The sequence below is a fragment of the Melitaea cinxia genome, chromosome 13 (genome assembly GCF_905220565.1).
Source record: "Melitaea cinxia chromosome 13, ilMelCinx1.1, whole genome shotgun sequence".
Classification (NCBI taxonomy): domain Eukaryota; kingdom Metazoa; phylum Arthropoda; class Insecta; order Lepidoptera; family Nymphalidae; genus Melitaea; species Melitaea cinxia.
In genome coordinates, this window is record NC_059406.1 from 3,202,606 (window position 1) to 3,226,300 (window position 23,695).

Consider the following 23,695-nt stretch of genomic DNA (forward strand, 5'->3'; position numbering starts at 1 on the left):
AGTAAAAAGTTATTGCGGATTTTCAAGAGTTTCTCTCCATTTCTCTGGGATACCATCACCAGATCCTGGTTTTCTTATCATGGTACTAAACTAGGGATATCTACTTTCCAACAAAAAAAAAAATATCAAAATCGGTGTATCCAGTAGAAAGTTATGCGGTATAATACAACGTAGGTCGACGAAAAAAGCGTCAAGTAAAAACGCATTATTAGATATAACTTGAAAAGTAGTTGTTAGATCTCAAATAAATTGAAATGGGACCAATTGACACACACCACCTTTTGATTAAAAAAAAAATTTGTCGAAATCGGTCCACACGGTCAAAAGTTCTGATGTTACATACATAAAAAAAAGTACAGTCGAATTGAGAACCTCCTCCTTTTTTGGAAGTTGGTTAAAAAGTAGTTTGGGTATTGTTATTAGCAAAACAACAGTTGGGTTTAAACATTTAATACTGTTTATTTATGTATAACTATTGTTGATAACTTCTAGCTTAACTAAACATATATCTACTAATACAACCGTCGAGCTCTTTGGTATAAAAATAGTAACAACAATATTTCATTCTAAACATCATGTTATTTCGTAATGACTAATAATTTATCTAATGTCCCGGCCACACGACGCTCTCGATCCAGTCGACGAAGCTGGACACGCGCGTGTAGACGCCGGGCAGGTTGGGGCGCGCGCACCCGATGCCGAACGACGTCACGCCTATCACGAAGTGCATGGAACCTTCTAGATTTTCAGTAAGATTTATCTTTATCTGTAGCGGTCCACCCGAATCACCCTGTACAAAAATTATTATATAGCAGAATAACGTGAACAAAATCTCCAACAAAAATATTTAACAAACTTGAACTTACAGTCTTATCGTTTCTCAATGATTCATTAAGAATTGCAATGGTAAGCGTAAAAAGTCCCTATTCCTACTTTTAATTAGGTATACATTTACCTGACAAGCATCCACTCCACCTTCGAGTTTCCCCGCGCATAGCTGACTATCCTTAATACCGCACCAGTGTCTGCTACAGAATGGTCGCAGTAGTGAGTCACACTGCTTCGAGTCTATGATGTCGACTACAGCAGCCTGCAGTTCACGAGAAACGGTCCTAGTAGCTGTTGGAATTCAATTTTAATCAAAGGGCTTACGAAAACTGAATGTACCAAAAATAGAGTTTATTATTTTCATTTACTGAATACCTGTTTCGATAACCCCCCATCCAGTGAGAGTAGCCGATGTACCGAGTCTGTCGGTGTTAAACTGAGGCCAAAGGCAGGCAGGCTGCACGTTGCTTGTAAATTCTCTATGTTCCTCTATTTCTACGAGTGCTATATCAAAATATTTTTTTGGAGCTGAGTACTGCGGATGTACAATGATTCTGATAATTTTAGCATCGATTGGCAGTTGATGATTTGAGTACTGTAAATTTCAAAATATTTTTTAGTATCAAAAGAATAAAATGAGTTAAACTTAAGCATGACCGAACTACTAATGCAATACTTTTCAACGGTTTTCTGCAATAGACAAGTTGCGTGTTTATTATGGTTACGTACATATTGACACTTCATGCTTCAGCCAGTAAAATTACCACAGCTTTAAATATCTAAGATTTTATTTTTGTGTTACCCACATTAGGAATTCTAAACATTTTGAATATCATATCAAAAATTGACCGCTCCAGCGGGGTTCGAACCCGCGTCTCCGACGTACCGTGTCGGCGCTCTAGCCAATTAAGCTATGGAACGTTCCATATCCTCCTTTTTGATATCAATCTTCGATGTAATGTATCAAATTGAAAAATAAATACATATTAAAAATTTGTCATCCCTTTCAAGGAAGGCGCACCGAATCTACGATTTGTGCTTCCCAAAGTCATTATGAAAGTCGAGTAAGATTTCTAAATTATAAATAACATGTTCCTAGGTCTTTTCAAAGTCTAAATACACACTAGTTACTTAAATGGAAAGAATACTTACTACATCAATAATGTTCTTGTCACCGAGTCTGACGATTTCAGGAACCTGATTCACTAAGTTTGAGTCTCTTGGAGATTTGGAGCAGTGAGCGGCGGTGAGCGTGTACTTGGAGCTGATAAGTGTGCAGCCGCACTTGAATAACCACGTGCTATTTATAACTCTCCAACCAAGTGCGCCCTGTTTGTATATAATCAAAATGAAAATTAAAGTTTAAAACGTATAGAAAAAGTGCGTTATAAAATTTACTAATATTTTTGTGTTCGAGTATTGAGACTATGTTAATTCACAGCTCCTACTCTTTAAAAAAATCATTGTTTGTTGTATGGGAGCTCCCTTAAATATTTATTTTATTATATTTTTTAGTATTTGTTGTTAAAGCGGCAACAGAAATACATAATTTGTGAAAATTTCAACTGTCTAGCTATCGTGGTTCTTGAGATATAGGTGATAGACTGACGGATGGACGGACGGACAGACAGCGAAGTCTTAGTAATAGGGTCCCGTTTTTTCTCTTTGGGTACGGAACCCTAAAAACAAGTCAACATTCTTGTTATTTTTTTTGGTTGAAACTCAGAAACCTTTCTGGGCTCATGCACAACACTTTGCTGAAGATCATGACATGATCAAATGCTTAGTTTACGATTCCAGAAAGGACATACAGACCAACATTCATTTATATATAATATATATAAATATTCAATTCTTGACTTAGTTTGACTTCTTGTAAAGAGGCATCAAAAAGACCAAAAAAAAAAGAAACTCCTTTACTATATTTTTTGGTTTAGCTACCCGTATTTTTTATGTTATGCAAAAATATGTTATTTGTTGTTCAAAGGATGTTATAGGAGGTATTGGAAAAAGAAAATATGTATTAATTTTGTTTATACCATGTGTGGGAATTCTCCGGGTAGCGTCATCCTTCCGCCGATAGCCGAAGTCTTTCTTAAGCTTCCTGGACGGTTTTGTTTTTTTTTCACTTTTTTCAACCTTCCTCCGGTAACCTTTACAAAGATCGGAAATAAATTATTTGAACTCTTAATTTTACTTATCTCTCTCCCTTTCTTCTTTTCTTCATCTCAACCTTAAATCTTTGAAATAAATATTTCTAGGAAGACAATCCAGTGGGTAATATTACTGTCACTGTTTTATTAATTTTCCAATTACAGCTACAGCTATCGTGCTTAATTTGCGCAGTCATTAAGATTATGTTTAGAAAACTGTAGAATTATTGCTAATTCTCGTTTTATTGTTATAAATATATTCTTCCTATCTGATCCGGATTCATTTTGTAAAAATTCTTGAAAAACTTTCCTTATATTAAAGATATTTTTAACTAGAATTTACGTATTAAACTTTAACTAGGATTAATGTAGTGAAATGTAAGTAAATAATAGAAATAAATAAATATTAATAATAGCTTTATATAAATAAATTTAAATAAAAAAAGACCGTCAGCGTCGGACCACGTCCTAGTTTTACTAGGCAGTCATAGGACTGTCGATTTGTAGTTCTAATGAAAAATCGCCAGTAGTATTATAATATGCGTGTTAGCATGCATGTTCAACAAAAGACATTTACATTTTGAGCCCGTGGATGTTAATTTTTAATAAAAAAAAAGAAAGTGTAATTTACGACAACATTAGATGATGTGGTTTGATGTGATAATAAATAACTTACATTTGGAAGCGTTTTTACTCTTGGCGGCCCTGTTTTGTCGTTCCCATATATACTCAAGGCACTCTGAAACAATTCACATAGTTGTAGCACACAAGGTCAACGAAATATTTATTGAAGTGAGACTTCTTTATCGGCTAAACACATGAGTTCACGCCATTTTTGGCGCGAACTTGTGGAGGCCTATGTCCAGTAGTGGACTGCGATAGACTGAAGCGAGGTTAATAAAATGTGATCTTACTGGCTTCACTTATCCTGCGGCCAGGTGCTCTAAAATCAGGTTTAGAAGGATTATATTTGCAAGGATCTGTGGTAGCTGTAGCGGGACTCGCCGAATATATCAAACTGTGTTCAATATTTTCCTAAAACAGGTATACATAATCTATAATTTTATTACGAAAATTATTCCTAATATCCTATAATCTTATAATTTTATTTTGTATATTGATTATTTGTAGAAATACATACATTCATAAACTCTAACTGACGTAGGGCACAGAAGGATATAAGTATAATATATTCTGTTTGACATATGGAGCAGCCCGACTGGGGTAGTACCTCGACCTTACAGAAGATCACAGCTAAATAATACTGCTTTCAAACAGTGTTTTGTTCCTGTGGTGATTGAGGCGACTAGAATTCTATGGGAGATAAATAGTGCCCAATGATCTCGTTCATGATATAGAATCAAAATGCGCTTAGTTTCGTTTAAATTTATATATCATGTTCGGCGTGATGCGAGCATACAAACAAGTATTGAAAAAAAATAGTCTTGGTTTTGGATTGGATAATAGAAAACCGTCCAACAAATTATTTTTCTAGATGTATTAATCTTTTACATACCCTTTTGTAACGTCTAGAATTTGAAACCGCATTCGTAACGACGCACAAAACTGTAAAATAATAATTAAAATAAATAATGGTTAATAAAAAATAAATAACGAAAAAAAATTATTGTATGTTACTTAAATCAGCATTAAAAATAAATCAACGTAGAAATAATCCAACACTATTTAAAAAACGAGTATAAAAAAAAACAAATCACTGATAAATGAATATGGCAGCACTAAATTGAATAAATAAATTTTTTGAAGTAGTTATCACTTACGGTTAGCTAAAATTTGAAAAAAGAAATTAATTATATGTATTTTTACAAGAATATAATATCTTCAAGTATTTATTTATCACATACCCGTCAAAGCATACACTGTTAAAGTTAGAGATTTCATTTTGTGTTTTTACGTATTTGAATCTTATATTTTACATTAACACATATTTTTTAACCATAAGCGTTAAAAAAAATATTAAAAATGTCACAGTCACTGTTGTCTTTATATTAAACAATTTTTTTAAAATATTTAAATCATTTCTTAAACATGCATAACACATAAGTGACATGGGAAGCGGCAGTCCTCTATATATAATACGAGTCGTATCGTTACCTGGCAAGCCAATTACACATCGTGCGTTTTATAAACGCACGTTTTTTTTTGTAAATCAAAATATGTATATAAATGTAATAGAGATGATTAATGAGGAAACTATAATATAAATATAAATTGATTTAAATATGACTATTATAGTTAAAACAGTGGGAGCAAATTAAGCTATCTCTGAAATTTAATCGATTATGCTGTCTAAGCCATTTGAGATATACTAAAATATACTGTACAAGGCATTTACTTTTAGAGCCCGTGGATGTTATTTTTTAATAAAAAAAGAAAGTGTAATTTACGACGGCATTAGATGATGTGGTTTGGTGTGATAATAAATAACTTACATTTGGAAGCGTTTTTACTCTAAAGCAAATTAAGCTGTCTCTGAAATTTAATCGAATATGCTGTCTAAGCCATTTGAGATATACTAAAATATACTGTACAATAAATAAATAAATCATTTAGTGTGAACGTTTTTCCTAAATTAGTCTGCCACGTCAAGACCATTATTATGTCAAATTTTCTATTAGCTGTCAATTATCGAAAAATGTATAAAAAGTGGCGTTTAAAAGCCGAGTACGAAATATCATTAATTTCAATGTAAAATACAATTCCCTTTTAAGGGAAGTACCGCAACAACGGAGTCAATGAGTACCGAGTGAGCTTTGATGACTAATATTATTAATACCTAATAATATATTTTCATAGAACTTTATTAATAACTAGCAGATCCAACGAAATCGTACCGCCATATCAGTTTTTTCTTTCTTAAATACAGTAACGAATATAAAAAAGCTTATCCAATTTGATGTAATCATACCAATTGAAGGTTTTTTTTATTATTTTCTTTTTAGGGACTTTTGTCTACACAAACATGTCAGCCCCATCATACCATAATTCTCACTAAGAAATGGAGAAAGAATCATTGATGATGTAAGACCGTATTAACTAGCAAATTTGCTGCATCAGAAAATTTAAGGTATGCACACATTTCGACGATCGTCTATTTTTGACGACGCGTTGGCGCAATGGTCACAGCACTGGTTTGTGGCTGTTGCGCTGGCGGTTGCGGGTTCGATCCCCGCATATGACAAACATTTGTATTGGCCATACAGATGTTTGGCGTGGTCTGGGTGTTTGTGCATACCTTGTGGGTCTTCCCATCGTGCCTCGGAGAGCACGTTAAGCCGTCGGTCCCGGTTGTTATCATGTACACTTGATAGCGATCGTTACTCATAGGGTAGTACTCAGTAGGGAATATATCTGCCAACATGCATTGGAGCAGCGTGGTGGATTAATGAAATTCGTGGTCTGATCCTTCACCGACAGTGGGAAAGAGCCTATGTCTGTTAATTTTTTTGGGTTTATATTATTCCAAGTTAAATTATTAATTTAACTGGTTTAATCAATTATTATAAATGAAACCATTTATTATTTAGTTCTCGAATATTTACTTTATTATGTACTTTTCATTACAATAGTATTTTGTATGCTACTTATTCTATTATCGACGAAATGGGGACATGATGCTCACACACCGAAAATTGCGGGTTCGATTTCCGCTTGGGATGGATATTTGTATCTGTACAAATATTTCTGTCCGGCCTAGAGCAGAGCAGCAACGTGGTGGATTTGTCTCCTACATGGAGAAAGAGGCTTAAAATTACTTTAATTATAATTACTTTTACTTAAAATTACTTTTTATTTCGTTTGTGAGCAAATGCAATTATTTTAACTTTTCATGTTCCAGAACTAGACAGCGAAGACTCAACGTGTCACACCCAAGACAATTGCCACAAACGACACGCCAATCTTCATGGGTAGATAAAATGAAGGCCCTCATAAAAATGTATGAAGTCACGAGATGGGCAGCTAACAAGAGGTGTTATTTATTTCACTTTGTTTCGTCGGCCCCAGTTATTCCGCTAGAACGGTAATTTTGATAAATGAATGTATTTTATTTACGGGTCTGGAGTTAGGAGTTTCGTTTGTAACGTTTGGGGGGAACGTTTCGTCTTAAAATAATAAAAATAACGACTTTTAGTAACACAACTTTTAGTCTTCCCGTGATCATGGTTGGTAAAAACTTAATAAACCGCGATAAAATCCGAAAAAGTTGTTTGATTATAATAAGTGAAATTCGCGTAAACATTACAAAACAACTTTTTATTTTATAATGTGAAGTAAATATTTTCATACTTATATATATACGAGTATATGATTAGGATTATACTTATTAATCGAAGAATTAATTGCTTTATAATATTAGTAGATATTGGAATGTCCTTTGTGTAGTTATTTTAAATTGAGATATTGACCTGTAATTGACTCATTTTTAGGAAAATTTTGCAAAGTCACTATATACAAGATATGAATGATGTTAAAAATACATATTTTAAGACCAAGAATATTAAATACTTTTACTACTAAAGTATTCAATATCTACATATAATTAGTTGTAATAACTATCGTTTTTAATTATAAAATAAAATATATCCTTCATATCAAATATTAATTAATTTAATAAATAATCAAATTAAAACAAATTTATTATAAAGTAACTTTTTGCAATAAATTTAATCTACCGTGAACAATCCATGGAAACCCTAAATTGGCATATACAGACGTAACTCGGAATCTGCTCTCGTGGGTCGAATAGGCCCCATTGAAAAAACTCGGCACGCGCCATAGAAAAACGTCGTTAAACAAAGAGGCTATTGTACTGTACGTCCCGGGCGGGCAGTTATTGTACAAATATGGCTGATTCGTGGAATTCAGAGGGAGACGCTTAAAATTTGCGGAAAAAAATGACGCGCTTCAGCAATCGATTCGTGATAGGGTTGAGATCTTGTGATAAGGTATTAATTTAACTGCAAGTGAACAATATGCCTTGATTGTGATAATTTGCGGATAAAAGCATTGTTAAGTTTTTTATAAGTTTCAATAGCAAATATAGAAATTGAAATATTAATATTTATTACGATAAACCAATCTACACGTATGGTCTGTTTTATCCGTATAAATATATGAATTGGAATGGTAGGCTTTAATTAATATACATAGCATGATATTTTGTACCCTAAAATATGATCAATAAAATAAAATTGGGTCCAATGCTGTTTAAGCAATTTTCGGAATTACCTCGTTTTTAAAATCAGGTAAAAAGACATATGGTCAAAAAAACAATAAAATTTTAAAAAGTATTGTTTTAGCAAAGCAGTATCAGTAAACTACAAATATTATTTAGCAAAAAATTCAATACACACATTATGTCTGACTTTAATTTAGTAATATGCTTATAAAAAATAAGCTAATTGTCCTTTGCATTTAAATGTTTCCAGCACAAAGAGTTTTTTGTACTTAACTGTTAAAATAAATACAAAACGTATGCATTTATAAATTAAATAGTTACCAATTCTTGTAAAAACTAACTTGCATTTTGACTGTAGAAGTTTGTCTGAAACGTATAAATATATCTGACGTGTCGATAATTACTTGAGACTAAAATTTGTACAATCACAAAAAAAAAAAGTTTTTGTATACGGGTTTTAGAATTTACGCATCTAGAAAATTGTTTAGTTTTAATGTATTAAATAATTGTTTTTAGATTACACAAACAAAGATAAATTGAAGTTAATTTAATAAATTACTGAAATTACATTTTTATAAGCGGTATTACATAAAATTTATTTACTTGAAACAATTTACAAACTCTTTCAACCCTGAAACCGGCTCCTGTTATTAATAACGGCATATTACAATTCAATTTGAAGATCCGACGGGCGTCCATAATCCCCGAACGTAATCCTTTACGAGATAAACTTAACAATTACGTACAATGTAGACATGAATTTTGCTAAACATACAATACATGTTAAATTGTGGTCTAAACGCATTGTCAGCTCGTGTAATGAAGATTATATATTTGATGAATAAGGCTGGATTTATTTTGATATTGAATTGATGTATCAATGTTATTAAATTTATTCCTGGATTTAGGTTAAAGATTTTTAATGAAATTTTTCACAAAGATACGTTAGAGAAACTCATGTCTGCTTTTAATACAGAAAATATACCTACCGTTGTCATGGGATCGGTTTTCAAGCAAACCCTGCGATTGTTATTATTATATTTACATTCAACGTTGCATAAAAAAATTTCATGAAGATATCAGTCAACATTCAGATTATATCTTATAATAAGCGATTACACTACAAGCAGCTATAGTGAGGCGAGAGCAATTAAACGGAAAAATCTTTCTCCTCTTTATACTGCTTATCTGTTAGCGCATATACCTCTAGATATGCATTCATATCTATGCCCTTATAGTTAGAATTTTAGAGACCATTTGTTAATTATTTTAGTGTAAAATGAACTTATATATATACATTTTTATACTATTATTATTTCATCATTACAGCCTATACAGTCCACTGCTGGACATAGGCCTCCACAAGTTTACGCCAAAAATAACGTGAACTCATGTGTTTTGCCCATAGTCACCACGCTGGGCAGGCGGGTTGGTGACCGCAGTACTGGCTTTGTCGCACCGAAGACGCTGCTGCCCGTCTTCGGCCTGTATATTTCAAAGCCAGCAGTTGGATGGTTATCCCGCCATCGGTCGGCTTTTTAAGTTCCAAAGTGGTTGTGGAACGTTCTTATCCCTTAGTCGCCTCTTACGACACCCACGGGAAAAGAGGGGGTGGCTAAATTCTTTAGTGCCGTAGCCACACAGCACACTATTATTATTAATAATAACTTTATTATTATTATTTAATACAAAGTAATCATAACAAACTTAATGCACAATGGCCAAAATAAAGTATTTGAATCAAACTGTGTAGTTATACAGAAATTATTTGTTTGCACCGCGTTCGATATTGAATTGTTCTGCTGGTGTAATCGGTTTAACACGAGTAATGCTATTTGCCGGTCCAATAGACCCCCAAATACGACTTGCGAGTAATTACTGGCGCGATTTGTGTTTAGCTTTCTGAATACATTTGAAAATGTACAAAAACATAAAAATAAAAACAACTATGACAGTTTTAACTTTTAATTTAGATATTTTTTCTGCGCTATGTCAGAATATAATAATCATTTTACAATTTTTATAATAATTTAAAGAAAATATTGGGTTAATTATTTTTACTAATTTGATGAAAAGTAGGTAAGTAATGGGCAAAATATAAACAGACGCAGTTATGTTAAACCATCGTAAAAACTTAAGAGTATTTTCTTCTATTATAAAAAGCTATTTTTACTATAAGAAATAAGAATCTTTAAGAGTTAAGAAGCATTGCTACCGAAAGCAAAAATATATATATATATCAACAATAACTTGAAACATTGAGTTGAAAAGCTAAAAATAGTAATGGCTATTTTAATTGGTGATAAAGTGATCTCTCTATGATATAAACAATACATTATAGTGTAGTTAGCTAAGAAAATATGCTACAAAATAGGATTTTGAAGAAGTTTGTAAAAGAACGTTCGTACGTTAATTAATTCCGACATTTTCAGCGGGCGGTGTCCGGGGGCGAGGGAGGAGGGCTCCCGTTTTAACTTTCCGCGCCAATGCCTGTCCCGCTACCAGTGTACCTTCACTATTAAGTTTAAAAATAAAAGAGCGGTAATCAGAATCGTACACGAATTCTTATATTGTAAGTAATTTTACGTCAAACGACTTTATATTGTAGTTTTACTCTTTTTATATGTTAAGGCTCTTAGTATTTTTTACTTATTAATTGTATTTGGAAGCTAGTGACACTATTGAAACGGTATTAAAAAATTTCCATTTTTCTTTTTGGCGCGGTTTAAAAAATAAGTATCCTAAAATATAAAAAAAAAACTATGTCTTATTATGTATAGGAGATATTCTCAGAAACTGTGGCTTGAATTTAAAAGATATCACCGTGTTATTATGCGAGCGGTAATTAGGTTTCTAAGTTGTGTAAGTGACAATAAAACTGCACTCTTAAAATTCTTCACATCCTTAGATAGCAAGAACGACGTCTTGTACGTTATGAAACAATTTTAATATGTACCAAACTTATATATAAATACCCTTCCCACCAGAGAAAGAGGCATGTGTCCAGCGGTGTAACGTCACAGACTGAACCAATTCATCATCCTATTAATAAATGTCAGCACGAAGATTATTTATCTACCGTACGAATTACTATTTGTCTAGTACATATATGTGTACGAAAATATTAATAGTTATTTCACAGAGGTTTATTATAATCGTCTTAAGAGTTTGATGAGAAAATTAAAGCTATTTTTAAAATCGACGAACAAAGAATCTGCATTAAGTTCGAGTTTTGATAGTAGTGGTAAAGTATTCAATTAAGCTGAGCCTCGTTGTTACAGAGCCTTCCCACTTTTAGTTATGTCTGACTACGTTAGCCCATCAGAGACTCGCTCGGATAAGTATATTGTTTTAAATGAAGCAATTTGTTTGTTTATTTCGTTAGCAAAATAATCAACGACCAAGATTGAGGCGTGCTCATTACATGTACCGAATCGTTTAACGTTTTTAACTTAATTTTGTATTTTTAGTAGGAATATTAAACTCTGAAATATCGCGACAAGCAGTGCAGCGGAGGGCGTACCATGTTGGTGCCTATACATTGGTGTCCTTGTGATTCTCCTCACCTCAGAGAGCACGTTAGCTGCTGGTACTGGTTGTTACACTTGATAGCGATCGCTACTCATAGTAGGGAATATATGCGCCAACCCGCAGTCCACTGCGCACAGTGGAATAAACAAACGCATATCAACACACAAACACAAAAAATGATTTTGTGCACTTACAAAAATAGGGTAAGTATTCTATTATGTTATTTAATAGTTCGAAAGTCATACTTTAATGTTCTGTAACGTAATTTGTATTGCATTTATTGTAAGTAATTGGAACGAAGTTCCTTACGGCAGGCTTGACATTTGGCTGGGCGACCGAACTGAAAAAAATGCAATGCTAAAACCGTCAAAAAATATATAACGGAAGTGACGTAATATCAGTCACACGACTGTATAATAAGACGTTTGTAAAACTAAATATTACTAGTAAACTTTTTTTTTAATTATTTATGTAATTTTATACTGTCGACAATAATAAATAAAGACATGTTTTTTTATTTCACTTAATAGTTTGAATTATTATTATTATTATTATTTTGTTTGATTTATTTTATTTTACGGTATTTGTTATTTTCTAAAATACTAAATTTCCTAAATACTTTTATGTACTAAATTAAAAGCCAATCAACAAATAAAAAAAAAAAAAATCAAGAAATAGAAAATATAAATATATAAAATTCAACATTTTTTTTCCAAATTGTGTTGCTTCTATACTATCCGAAGGAACTTCGTTCCTACCTCGGTGTCCCATGACACCACATATTATTTTCATGTAGCAGAGTAAGTTTTTGCGATTGGCAAATTTTAACTTCTTAAATTAAAATTTTCAAAATGAATTTGTTTTAAAACTTCTCGTGATAGGTACCTATAGTCTTATATTGTTTAAAGCTTGTTTACCGAATATTTGAACAAAAAAAATTGTTTATAATATTTATAGATTTATTTAACATTTATCATTATATTAGTTGACAAAGATTGTAGAACCAAGCTTAATTGATTTTTTTATACAAATATGAACTAAAAAAATTGAGCTTCGTCGAAGCTTTTAGTACTAATCGTTGTTTTCCTTTGCCTTTTCCATTCACCTATATATATATATATAATTAGCTGCTACTTTTTGCTATTGGCGAAGATAAATCTCGACGATCTAATGAGATACAGTGAATAGAACAAATAATACTATAGATTGCGTTTTCGTAGTTGACTATTCCTATATCGATTATTTAGGATATATTTATCACTTAAATATCTACTATTTTGTTGAGTTTTCATAAAAAGTGTCTCTTTTTTGTGAAAAATTAGATATAACTCAGATTTTAGTTTAACATGGTTACTTATATTACTAAAACTATTCGAAAACGGGATATTTACCATCTCTATTCTCATTCTGCGGAGCTGGATATTTTGACCTTAACTGCGAATGTCTTGGTCACGAGACTGTGACACAGTCGAGCTCTGCAGAATGAGAAGAAGAGCATGGTAAATATCCCGTTTTCGAATAGTTTTAATAATAAATCATTTTATCAAATTATTCAAAAATAGGCAGTAAAAATATTTCTCCATAGCTAATTTAATGATAGAATCGTAGAACACGGCTAATTTATTATTTAAACTGTTCTACACGTGGGTCAATAATGTTTTACATAGAAGGTGAAACAACGACTGCGGCACTGTCAACGTATTTCAAAGAAAAATAGAATTCTAAGAATAAGGCATGCTTTATTATCAATAATATTTAAAGGCAAAAATATCATCCCCTCTTTAATAAATACTATAACGAATAAATACAGATTCCTTTTTAATGAGTAACACCAACTGCTTGAATTTCAAATGTTTCGTGAATATACCGACTTACGAAAATGTTTCAAATTCTCCGTTTAAAAATCGTTTTTCATATACAGAACTTTCAAAATCGAAAAAAACAATAAATAATACTACGAGTATTTTTAACCGATTTTTTTTTAATGTATGTTACATCAGAACTTTTGACTGGGTGGAGCGATTTCGACAAATTTTCTTTTAATCGAAAGGTGGTGTGTGCCAATTCACTTCAGCCTATCGCAGTCCACTGCTGGACATAGGCCTCCCCAAGTTCGCGCCACACATCCCGGTCTTCCGCAATCCTCATCCAGCCTACACCGGCAATCTTACGTAGATCGTCGGTCCAACGGGCCGGAGGACGTCCCACACTGCGTTTGCCAAGACGCGGTCTCCACTCTAGGACCCGTCTACTCCAACGGCCATCGGTCCTGCGACACAGATGACCAGCCCACTGCCACTTCAACTTGCTAATTCTGTGGGCTATGTCGGTTACCTTCGTTCTCTCGCGGATAGTCTCATTTCTAATCCTGTCTTTGAGAGAGACCCCAAGCATAGCCCGTTCCATTGCACGTTGAGCGACTTTAAACTTGTGGACCAGTCCCTTGGTCAGTGTCCACGTCTCGGCTCCGTATGTTAACACAGGCAGGACGCATTGCTCGAAAACTTTTGTCTTCAAACATTGCGGAATCTTCGAAGTGAAGACTCGACGGAGTCTGCCAAACGCCGCCCAGCCCAACCGAATCCTCCTATCGGCCTCCTTCTCGAAGTTGTTGCGGCCTAGTTGGATAGTATGGCCTAGGTAAATATAATCCTGAACAACTTCGAGAAGGGTACCATCGACCGATACCGGTATCGGTATGACTTGGTTGTTAAACATAACTTTCGTGTTATCCAAGTTCATACAGAGACCGACGCGTCGGGAGGACTCGTTTAGGCCGGCCAGCATTTGGCCTAACTCATCCAGCGTCTCCGCAAAGATGACAATATCGTCGGCGAAACGAAGGTGAGAGATGGATTCACCGTTGACGTTGATGCCCCGTTCCCCCCAATCCAAGGTCTTAAAAAACATCCTCTAGCGCAGTGGTAAACAGTTTCGGTGATATTACATCCCCCTGTCTTACCCCGCGCCGGAGGGAAATAGGTCTTGTTCTTTGGTCATTGACATGAACGGTCATCGTCGCCGCGTCGTACATAGATTTTAGTACCTCGATATATCGCCAGTCGATATGACATCTCTGCAGAGAGTCCAGGACAGGCCAGGTCTCGACGGAGTCGAAGGCTTTCTCGTAGTCCACAAATGCCATACACAGCGGTTGATTATATTCTTCCGTCTTTTGGATAATCTGCCGAACAGTATGGATGTGGTCCACGGTGCTGTAGCCATTTCGAAACCCAGCCTGCTCTAGTGGTTGGAATTCGTCGAGTCTTCTGGCGAGACGATTCGTAACAACCCTCGAAAACAGCTTATAGACGTGGCTCAGAAGTGAGATCGGTCTGTAATTCTTTAACAGAGACTTATCGCCTCTCTTAAAGAACAGCACCACCACACTCCTGGACCACGCCTCCGGCGTGGTACCTCGGTGGATGACGGCGTTAAATAGTCTTGCCAAGGCTTTCAGGACAGGTCGCCCTGCGGCTTTAAGGAGTTCAGTGGTAACTCCGTCATCCCCTGGGGCCCTCCCGTTTTTAAGCTGCCCGAGCGCTGCACCAATCTCATCCTCTTCGAAGTCCGGGATACACTCCGAATAATGGCGCAACAATGGTGCCCGTGGATCTTCGGTGTCCCAAGTCGCAGGCTTGCGTGCGCTCGACGAGTACAGCTGTCCATAAAAATTCTCAACCTCTTCTCGGACCTGAGGGCGAGAGCAGACGGTTCTGCCATCTGCTGTTTTAAGCTTCGCAAGAAGGCTTCTCCCCAATGGTCTTTGGAAAACTTTGGACCCCCTATTCTGCTCAATCAGAATAGCAACCTCTCTCGTATTTGAGCAGCGGAGGTCTCGGCGAATAATTTTCCGTACCCTCTTGGAAAGAGCCCTCTGTTCTGGCGAAGCAGCCGGCAACTCGCGCCTCTGCCGCATCAGATCCAAGGCTTCGGGAGAAAGTTTGGACTGCTTCGTTGGCTTTGTTGGTGGAAAGTGCCTGCGACCCAGTGTACACACCGTCTTCACCACGTTGTCGGTTATCTCGTCCACGTCGCTAGTAGTTTCCAGCGAATCGAATCGGTTTTGGAGTTCCAACTGAAACTGCTCGGAGCCACATAGTATTTGGGGCAGCGTAGGTCGGAGAGTAGATTTCATCAAGCGGGTCCGCTCCTTTCGGAGACATATATTCAGAATGCCCCGTACTAGCCGGTGGTCGCTGCCGGTGTTAAACCTGTTAACCACTGAGACATCTCTGAATATATGCCTCTTATCCGCTATGATGAAATCTATCTCGTTCCTCGTCACAGTATCGGGGCTTTGCCATGTCCACCTCCTTTGGGGCTTCTTCTCAAAAAATGAGTTCATCAAGAAGAGCCCCTCCGATTCGAGGAAGTTGACAAGCGTCTGCCCCCTGTGATTCCTGTGCCCCAATCCGTGTGGTCCGATGCTCGATCCGTCGCGGCCTTGTACTCCCACTTTAGCGTTGAAGTCTCCCATAACAACGCTGTAGAAGGTCGAAGTAGTGCCATGTATGGCCCTTGTAATATCTTCATACAAGGCTTCGACTTCATCGTCAGAGTGTGCCGAGGTCGGCGCATATACCTGTATCACTTTCAGGGAGTACCTGTCGGTGAGCTTAAGTACAAGGTACGCTACCCGGGTCGACACACTACTGACTTGACGTGAGAGTCTTGTGAACCAGAAAACCGACGCCACCTTGGGAAAGCCCATCACCTTCACGGAAGTAGAACAAGTGCCCGGAGTCCAGGATCATCGTGTCCTCTCCCTCTCTTCGGACTTCAGACAACCCCAGTATGCTCCACTTAATGTGACTAAGTTCTACCTCAAGTTCGTGAGGTGATGGTCCAACCGTAGCGTGCGTCCATTATACGTAGCCAGGAATATTTTTCTATGGCAGCCTCCCGTACCCCGGTGATTCTTGGCACCCTCTACCCCACCGTTACCACGGCCGCTGCCGTAGCCGGGAATAGTGGGGCTGCCGGGAACTAAGGGCCTTATTTTTAAGTTCGAACTCATGGGGGTTTTTGCCCATAGTCACCACGCTGGGCAGGCGGGTTGGTGACCGCAGGGCTGGCTTTGTCGCACCGAAGACGCTGTTGCCCGTCCTCGGTCTGTGCATTTAAAAAGTCAGCAGTTGGATGGCTATCCCGCCATCGGTCGGCCTTTTAAGTTCCAAGGTGGTAGCTGTGCTATCCCTTAGTCGCCTCTTACGACACCCACGGGAAGAGATGGGGTGGCTAAATTCTTTAGTGCCGTAACCACACAGCACACGTGTGCCAATTGGTCCCATTTAAATTTATTTGAGATCTAACAACTACTTTTCGAGCTATATCTAATAATGCGTTTTTACTTGACGCTTTTTTCGTCGACCTACGTTGTATTATACCACATAACTTTCTACTGGATGTACCGATTTTGATAATTATTTTTTTGTTGGAAAGGAGATATCCCTAGTTTGGTATCATGATAAAGAAACCAGGATCTGATGATGGAATCCCAGAGAAATTGATGGAAATTCTTAAAAATCCGCAATAACTTTTTACTGGGTGTACCGATTTTGATAATTTTTTTTTGTTGGAAAGAAGATATCCTTAATTTAGTACAGTGATAAGGAAACCAGGATCTGATAATAGGATCCCAGAGAAATTGAGGGAAACTCTTGAAAATCCGCAATAACTTTTAACTGGGTGTACCGATTTTGATAATTTTTAATTTAATCGAAAGCTGATGTTTGTCATGTGGTCACATATAAATTTTATCGAGATCTGATAACTACTTTTTGAGTAATCTTTGATAACGCGCAGTTACTTGACTATTTTTTCGTCGATCTACGTTGTATTACTCGTCGATGTAATTGAAGTCGGTTTTTTTTTTCGTTTGCGAGCAATCACAATTATACCAAATGAATATGTCTTAGACCAAATTTTGCACCCATGCCTTTAAATAATTTTTGATATGATATTAAAAAAATTTATAAAAAAATGTTTATAATTCCTAATGTGTGGGTAACACAAAAATAAATAATAAGTGACGAGTCATTTTATTAATGCTTTTAGATTCTCAGTTCCATTATTACGTATAATATTCATCATCAGTCATTATATTTACGTAATATTGGAAAATAATAATATTGAAAAATAATATTATACGTGTAGGTAATGCGTAGGTATAACATCTAGGAGAATATATATTTAGGAGTCATCGATATACTGATATAGTTACCGTTAAATTCAATGTAACTTAGCTTTGCGCTTAAATACTGCCTCACATCATAAAGTAATATTTTGTGTTATTAAGGCTAATATATTTACCGAGTCATATGTGATGGGTGCCTTAATTACGAGGGCCGCGACGTGTTTGTTGGAACCCGAAACTTGGGTTCGGCTTCATTAACTAATCTGTTGATACACACTATTAGTATTACTGTATATCGGGTAACTTTATTAAATTATACGTTAACTGTTTCAGGTTTTTTATTAATGTTGGATAGTCAATTGACTTCATAGATTGTCAAGTAATTCTTTAGAGAAAAATAATAAGTATTTTATTAATCGTATGTCCTTTGACTTGATAATAATAATTTATAACATAAATAGAATATCCTTTTGTTCGACTGTCTTCAAAAAAGGTAGAGGTTCTCAATTCAACTGATTTTTTTTACGTGTTGATAAGTTGTAATTCGAAGGCCGTTGTTGTAAGTCGGTAGTTTTTCGTTTGTAAGCAAACACAATTATGTTAAAATTTTACTGTAACATTGACTGTATTGTTTTAGATGCATTAAACTTCTTAATGAAAAATCGAATCGATCTTTCATTTACCTCACCTTACCTCCTACAAATACATCTATACCTACCTACTTATAATACAACTTTTGACGATGTGTTAGCGCAGCGAACAGAATAGTGGAATGTTGTGCTTTCGGTCGCGATCAGCTCTGGACAAACATTTGTATTTTCCATACAGATGTTTGTCGTGTTTCGAGCGTTTGTGCTTGTGTATTTTGTGCTTCCGGATCCCCGACGGAGAAAAAAGATTTTACTGGGCCGCGTAGTGTAAAGCGTTAGCTGAAAAGGGATAAATTCTGTACCACCATTAAACAAATTTAAGATTCGTTAACCTATTAGAATCTAGTAGAAGAAACGTGATTTCTCAATATTGTTACCTCAATGCTAATCTAATTTGTATTATTATTACTCATTAAAGTTATACGAATAATAAATAGGTACATAAATATTGGTGTGGGAATCACACGACCACGATTTTGTAAAATTAACTTCCAAAAATTCGAAACATTAGTACGAAATCCAGCGAACAGAGTAATTTTTACCGAATTATAGTCTTTATATGTATAAAAGTAAGGTCCTACATCTCTACCTGACATCTAAACATCTATTCAAATTAAAACGTCCAGAAAAATCCTTATTTAATTGGTACCTAATATTTATTAACGGCGGATTATAATATAACTAGATTTATTGTACTGAAGCAAATACAAATATTTGTCAATAGGGTCTTAACTCCATGCCATATTCTTATAGAAATAGAAAATGTAATAGAATGGTATAAAGTTGAGAATCGAATAGTGCTTATAATGAGGATTAGAATCATTCAGTCGACTTCTTGCGGTAAGTATAATATACACGTGCGTATTGTGATACTGTAAACGTGTGGTGGTTTAATAATGATTATTATTTTGAGAAAAAAAAACAAGGGTTAATAGGGTTCATACATACCGATTATATTTTGTAAGGTAAAAGAAATAAAAACATAGTGAGCGATGAAAAAAGTAAGCAGGCACTATTGCAAGTGAGGGTAATATTATTTGGGCTTAGATTATTTTATAATTAGGTAGTACGTGTTTTATTGAGGTAGGGCACAGCTGGGAATTATCTGCTAGAAATCTGGAGCAGCCTTATCTTATCATACATAAGATCACAGCTAATTATTACTGTTTTCGATCATAAATATATCTGTCCTATAGCGAAAAGACACCTTAATAAGAATTTATTTTTATTTTACTACAATCCTCTTCTATGCAGATTTGGTGAGCAATAAAAAATATTAGTACCTATGTGTGCAAAATATTCAAAGGTTCTTACTAGAACAAAGTCCATATATTTTATGCCAACCACGTAACAAAATACACACACATACAACCTCCTTAGGCCCACAACAAAAGGTATCAAAATTCTCGTAATATTTACCAAAGAGACCTTACATTAAAAACCAGAAACAATTTACCAAAAAAAAGGTAATTTTTAATAAATATATAGGTACAATAATATGATTGAAAATTACAAAACTACTAACATTTATAGTACAACTGTCGTTAATACTTTACAATCACAACATAATAACTGATGACAGAATAAAGGAGCGTGCAATCTCGTTTAACGAGAGCGGAGGGCGACCGACAATATCGACAGTCTATAACGCGGGTTTGCAGCGTGACAACACTTTATTATGTCGGTACTTGCTATTGAGCATCGGGAGGACTAGTGTTGGGACTCGCATTGGCCATTTTATTATCGATAAAATTTTAAATTATCCATTTATTGTTATTTTTTTTTTGTCGATTCGACCAGTATCAATTACCTATTTAATAATGAAGTATTAACGGTTACTCGTTCAATTAAGCAATAGTATTCCGCTCGTGGATATGCAATAAATGCTAGATGTTTAAAAAAAAGCACGGTCAATTACGAGCGCCGCGGAAATTGTACAATAAAAATATTAAAAAAAAATATTGTACAATAAATAAGTAAAAAATATATGAACATTTTAAAATTATATGAGTAGCTTATGATCACAAAAATATAGAAAAAAATTAACCGTTAAAAAGTTCTACGGCTAGTAAACCAGTATATACCTACTTAGTACTACTGTACTTACCTATGTTTTATATAATATACAGATTTCGTACATTAATTAACTATGTATATATCTTTATGAAATAAGGCATATAGGTATGATTTTATCTACATCGTTATCGATAAATTGACCCCATCACTATGGCTCAACAGGGGATCCCAACCCTTCAACGCAGCTTAATTCCATAATTGAGGGTTAAATCAGTACATACGGACGGCTCATTTATTATCACACGTAGCTTCTCGTACACGCTGCGATCCTGGTCTTATCGCGATGACATTTGTATAGAAAATCATCTTTTTATGGCTCAGATGGGAGATAACTTCAAGAGTAATAACAATTAAAAATTTTGGATAGAGTTCTATCAATTATTTTTTTACTAACAATAGCTACTAGTGTAAAGCATGTTTACAATTTTGTAGAAATTTCATTTGTTTTCTGCTCAATGTTGTGAACCGCGGAAAATAAATAAAAATAATTTTTCAATTCAAACCGTTCGTTCTTTAAATTAGAGCGTTTAAATAAACAAACTTCTCAGCTTTATAATATTATTATAGATATGTACCTATGTGTACCCTGTCTGGTGGGAAAATAACACCAGTAGGTACAATAGCGTATATTTTTCGAATAAACAAGAAAATTCCCTATCATGCTTAACGATCGATGTCAGGTGTTTCTGAAAACCAAAAGATCGACGGCTTTTTCGAGGCACATTAGGCAGACTTAAAAGAACATATACACAGACCAGACGAAATATTTCTATAAATACAAATGTCTGAACCGAGCGTAATGACCCGCGACCGCCAGCACTAATCTTAGCGCCTTAACCTTAACTACTCACACCACTATAGATAGATTGTCATAATTTTCTTTAATCGCTTCCAATGGTGATAGAGGAGCACGGATACTTGCGTCAATATCGCGTAGAATGGAGAATGCACTGAGGACTTTTGCATTTAAATTGTATGCCTAAAATTCTTTAAATTTATCTTTTGTACTAAACAAACTATAAGAAATTATTTTTGAAGTAAAGCTTCTTTACGTACCCTCGGCTTGGGGAGTAGGCTGGTGAATGCGTAACGAGCGCGTTACGAAAAGAGTGTGATCAGGTGAAGCGAATGGAGCAAGAGAGAGAGGTACGAGCACAATTTTCTTTCTCTCTTTCTTTCATAGCCAGTTACGTTTCGTATATCTGTTGCAGTCAAAACTCTTAACCAGTCAAAAGCACTATTGACTAGCAAAATCAGTCAGAAGTACTTTTGACCGTTTGCTTTAGTCAATAATACTTTTGACTAAAATAACAGTTAAAAGTACTTTTGCCCAATGGAGCTGGTTAAAAGTACTTTTGACTAAATGATTCCGTCAAAAGTGGTTTTGACTGGTTGTATCAGTCAAAACTCTTAAAAAGTTAAGGTGGTCGATAAAAATAACGACAAACGCATATATAAACTTTTATATTACTCATTATTAGTGGAGAACGTCTGATATTAGAACAAAAATGAGCGACTACGAAAAGAAAGAAGGCTTTTTGCAAAGAATTTTAGCGATGGAAGATATGAAAGATAGTCATTTCAATGTGATGACAAAAGAAAAATTTGAAAAGTTTGCAATGGATGTGGAAGACGCGAAATTTAATGAAAAGGAAACACCATTATAGTACAGTAGACTACAACGCTTTAACACATTGAAGTTTGTGGTATAAAAAAATTAGTTACAAACACAGAACCTGTCAAATATTTTTGCCGGCTAAGGAAATCTACGACATTATTGACGCTGCTCATATTTCTATAGGGCATGGTGGTCGCGATAGACTTAAGAATGAAATAATAAATGACTAACTAATGTTACAAACGAAATGATTAATATATATTTATCAATGTGCGAAGTATGCCAAAGGAAAAAAAGCAAGAAAAGGATGGGTCAGGTTTAGAAACCGATCCTGCACACTGAAATGAACAGCCGCTGCCAAGTCGATCTGATTGACATGCAGTCGCAAGAAGATCGCGGACATAAATTTATTATGGTTTATCAGGATCATTTGACTAATTTTTTTTTTTTTTTTTTTATGTCACTAAGTCGGCAAACAAGCGTACGGCTCACCTGATGGTAAGCGATTACCGTAGCTTATAGACGCCTGCAACACCAGAAGCATCGCAAGCGCGTTACCGACCCAATCCCCAATCCCCCCAGGAGCTCTGGTCACCTTACTCACCAACAGGAACACAATACTGCTTGAAAACAATATTATTTTGCTGTGATCTTCTGTAAGGTCGAGGTACTACCCCAGTCGGGCTGCTCCATATTTTGAGCAGGAAATTCCTGCTGTGCCCTACCTCAGTTAAATTACTCACTACCTCAGTTAATTATTCACATCTAACGAGTTAATAGTGCTTTTGACTGACGCTTTTTTGCAGTTAAAACTACTTTTGACGGAAAGCGTCAGTCAAAAGTATTTTTAACCGCGAATTTGCAGTCAAAAGTACTAATAACCAATAATTTTCAGTCAAAACCACTTTTGACCAACTTGTCCAGTCAAAAGTACTTTTGACTGATTTCGCTAGTCAATAGTACTTTTGACTGCTTAAGAGTTCTGACTGCAACATATCTAAGACACAGTGCAAGCCTATTGATAAAGAAGTTTTAATTCAGTCGTGTGGTCTAAAGCACACTCGTTTTTTTTTTTTATAATTTAGCAAAGTACAAAAAACGTAACTACAAACGTTGTACGCAAACGAATGCGGTTTTTTTTATAATAATGCAATGTCAATCTACGAACAGTCTGGATCGAGCATAAATACACTCGCCGGTAAATAAACGGTACACGACTTGAATAGATGAACAAAAGATATCATGCACAACTCACCATGCTCAGCAGGAACGGAAGACGGAGTGGTTCTTGATAATATTGTTGGACTTTTAGGATATATGGCAGCCGGCCATGTTTTATGTATGAATAGTCCACTAATCATGCCACACACAAACTTTACTTAAGAAGGAGAAATTTAAAACAGTCAAGTTTAATTTTCGGTTTCAATAGCCACAAAGGCGATGCGTAGATGTTAGGTTAGATGATAGGTGTTGTAGTTGTTGGCCGTCGCGGGCGCTGCT

General features: G+C 35.3%; 1 protein-coding gene across 1 annotated transcript; it reads right to left on the minus strand.

Annotated features, from left to right (window-relative positions):
- Positions 1-434: 434 nt before the first annotated feature.
- On the minus strand, positions 435-8,528 carry LOC123659239 (serine protease persephone-like). The gene is made up of 9 exons (XM_045594487.1): positions 8,523-8,528; positions 3,896-4,016; positions 3,658-3,720; positions 3,171-3,313; positions 2,868-2,981; positions 1,981-2,157; positions 1,204-1,423; positions 956-1,119; positions 435-790 (listed from the first exon to the last, which is right to left on the minus strand). The coding sequence occupies exons 1-9, from the start codon at positions 8,526-8,528 to the stop codon at positions 605-607; spliced, it is 1,194 nt and encodes a 397-aa protein (XP_045450443.1). The 3' UTR covers positions 435-604.
- Positions 8,529-23,695: the final 15,167 nt, after the last annotated feature.

Bases quoted from the DNA above. Each gene is read 5' to 3' on its own strand.
- LOC123659239 (XM_045594487.1), bottom strand. The intron at 3,721-3,895 runs GTAAGATCACAT...GAATTGTTTCAG, and splicing joins CCGCAGGATAAGTGAAGCCA to AGTGCCTTGAGTATATATGG. The intron at 2,158-2,867 runs GTATAAACAAAA...ATATACAAACAG, and splicing joins CCGGAGAATTCCCACACATG to GGCGCACTTGGTTGGAGAGT.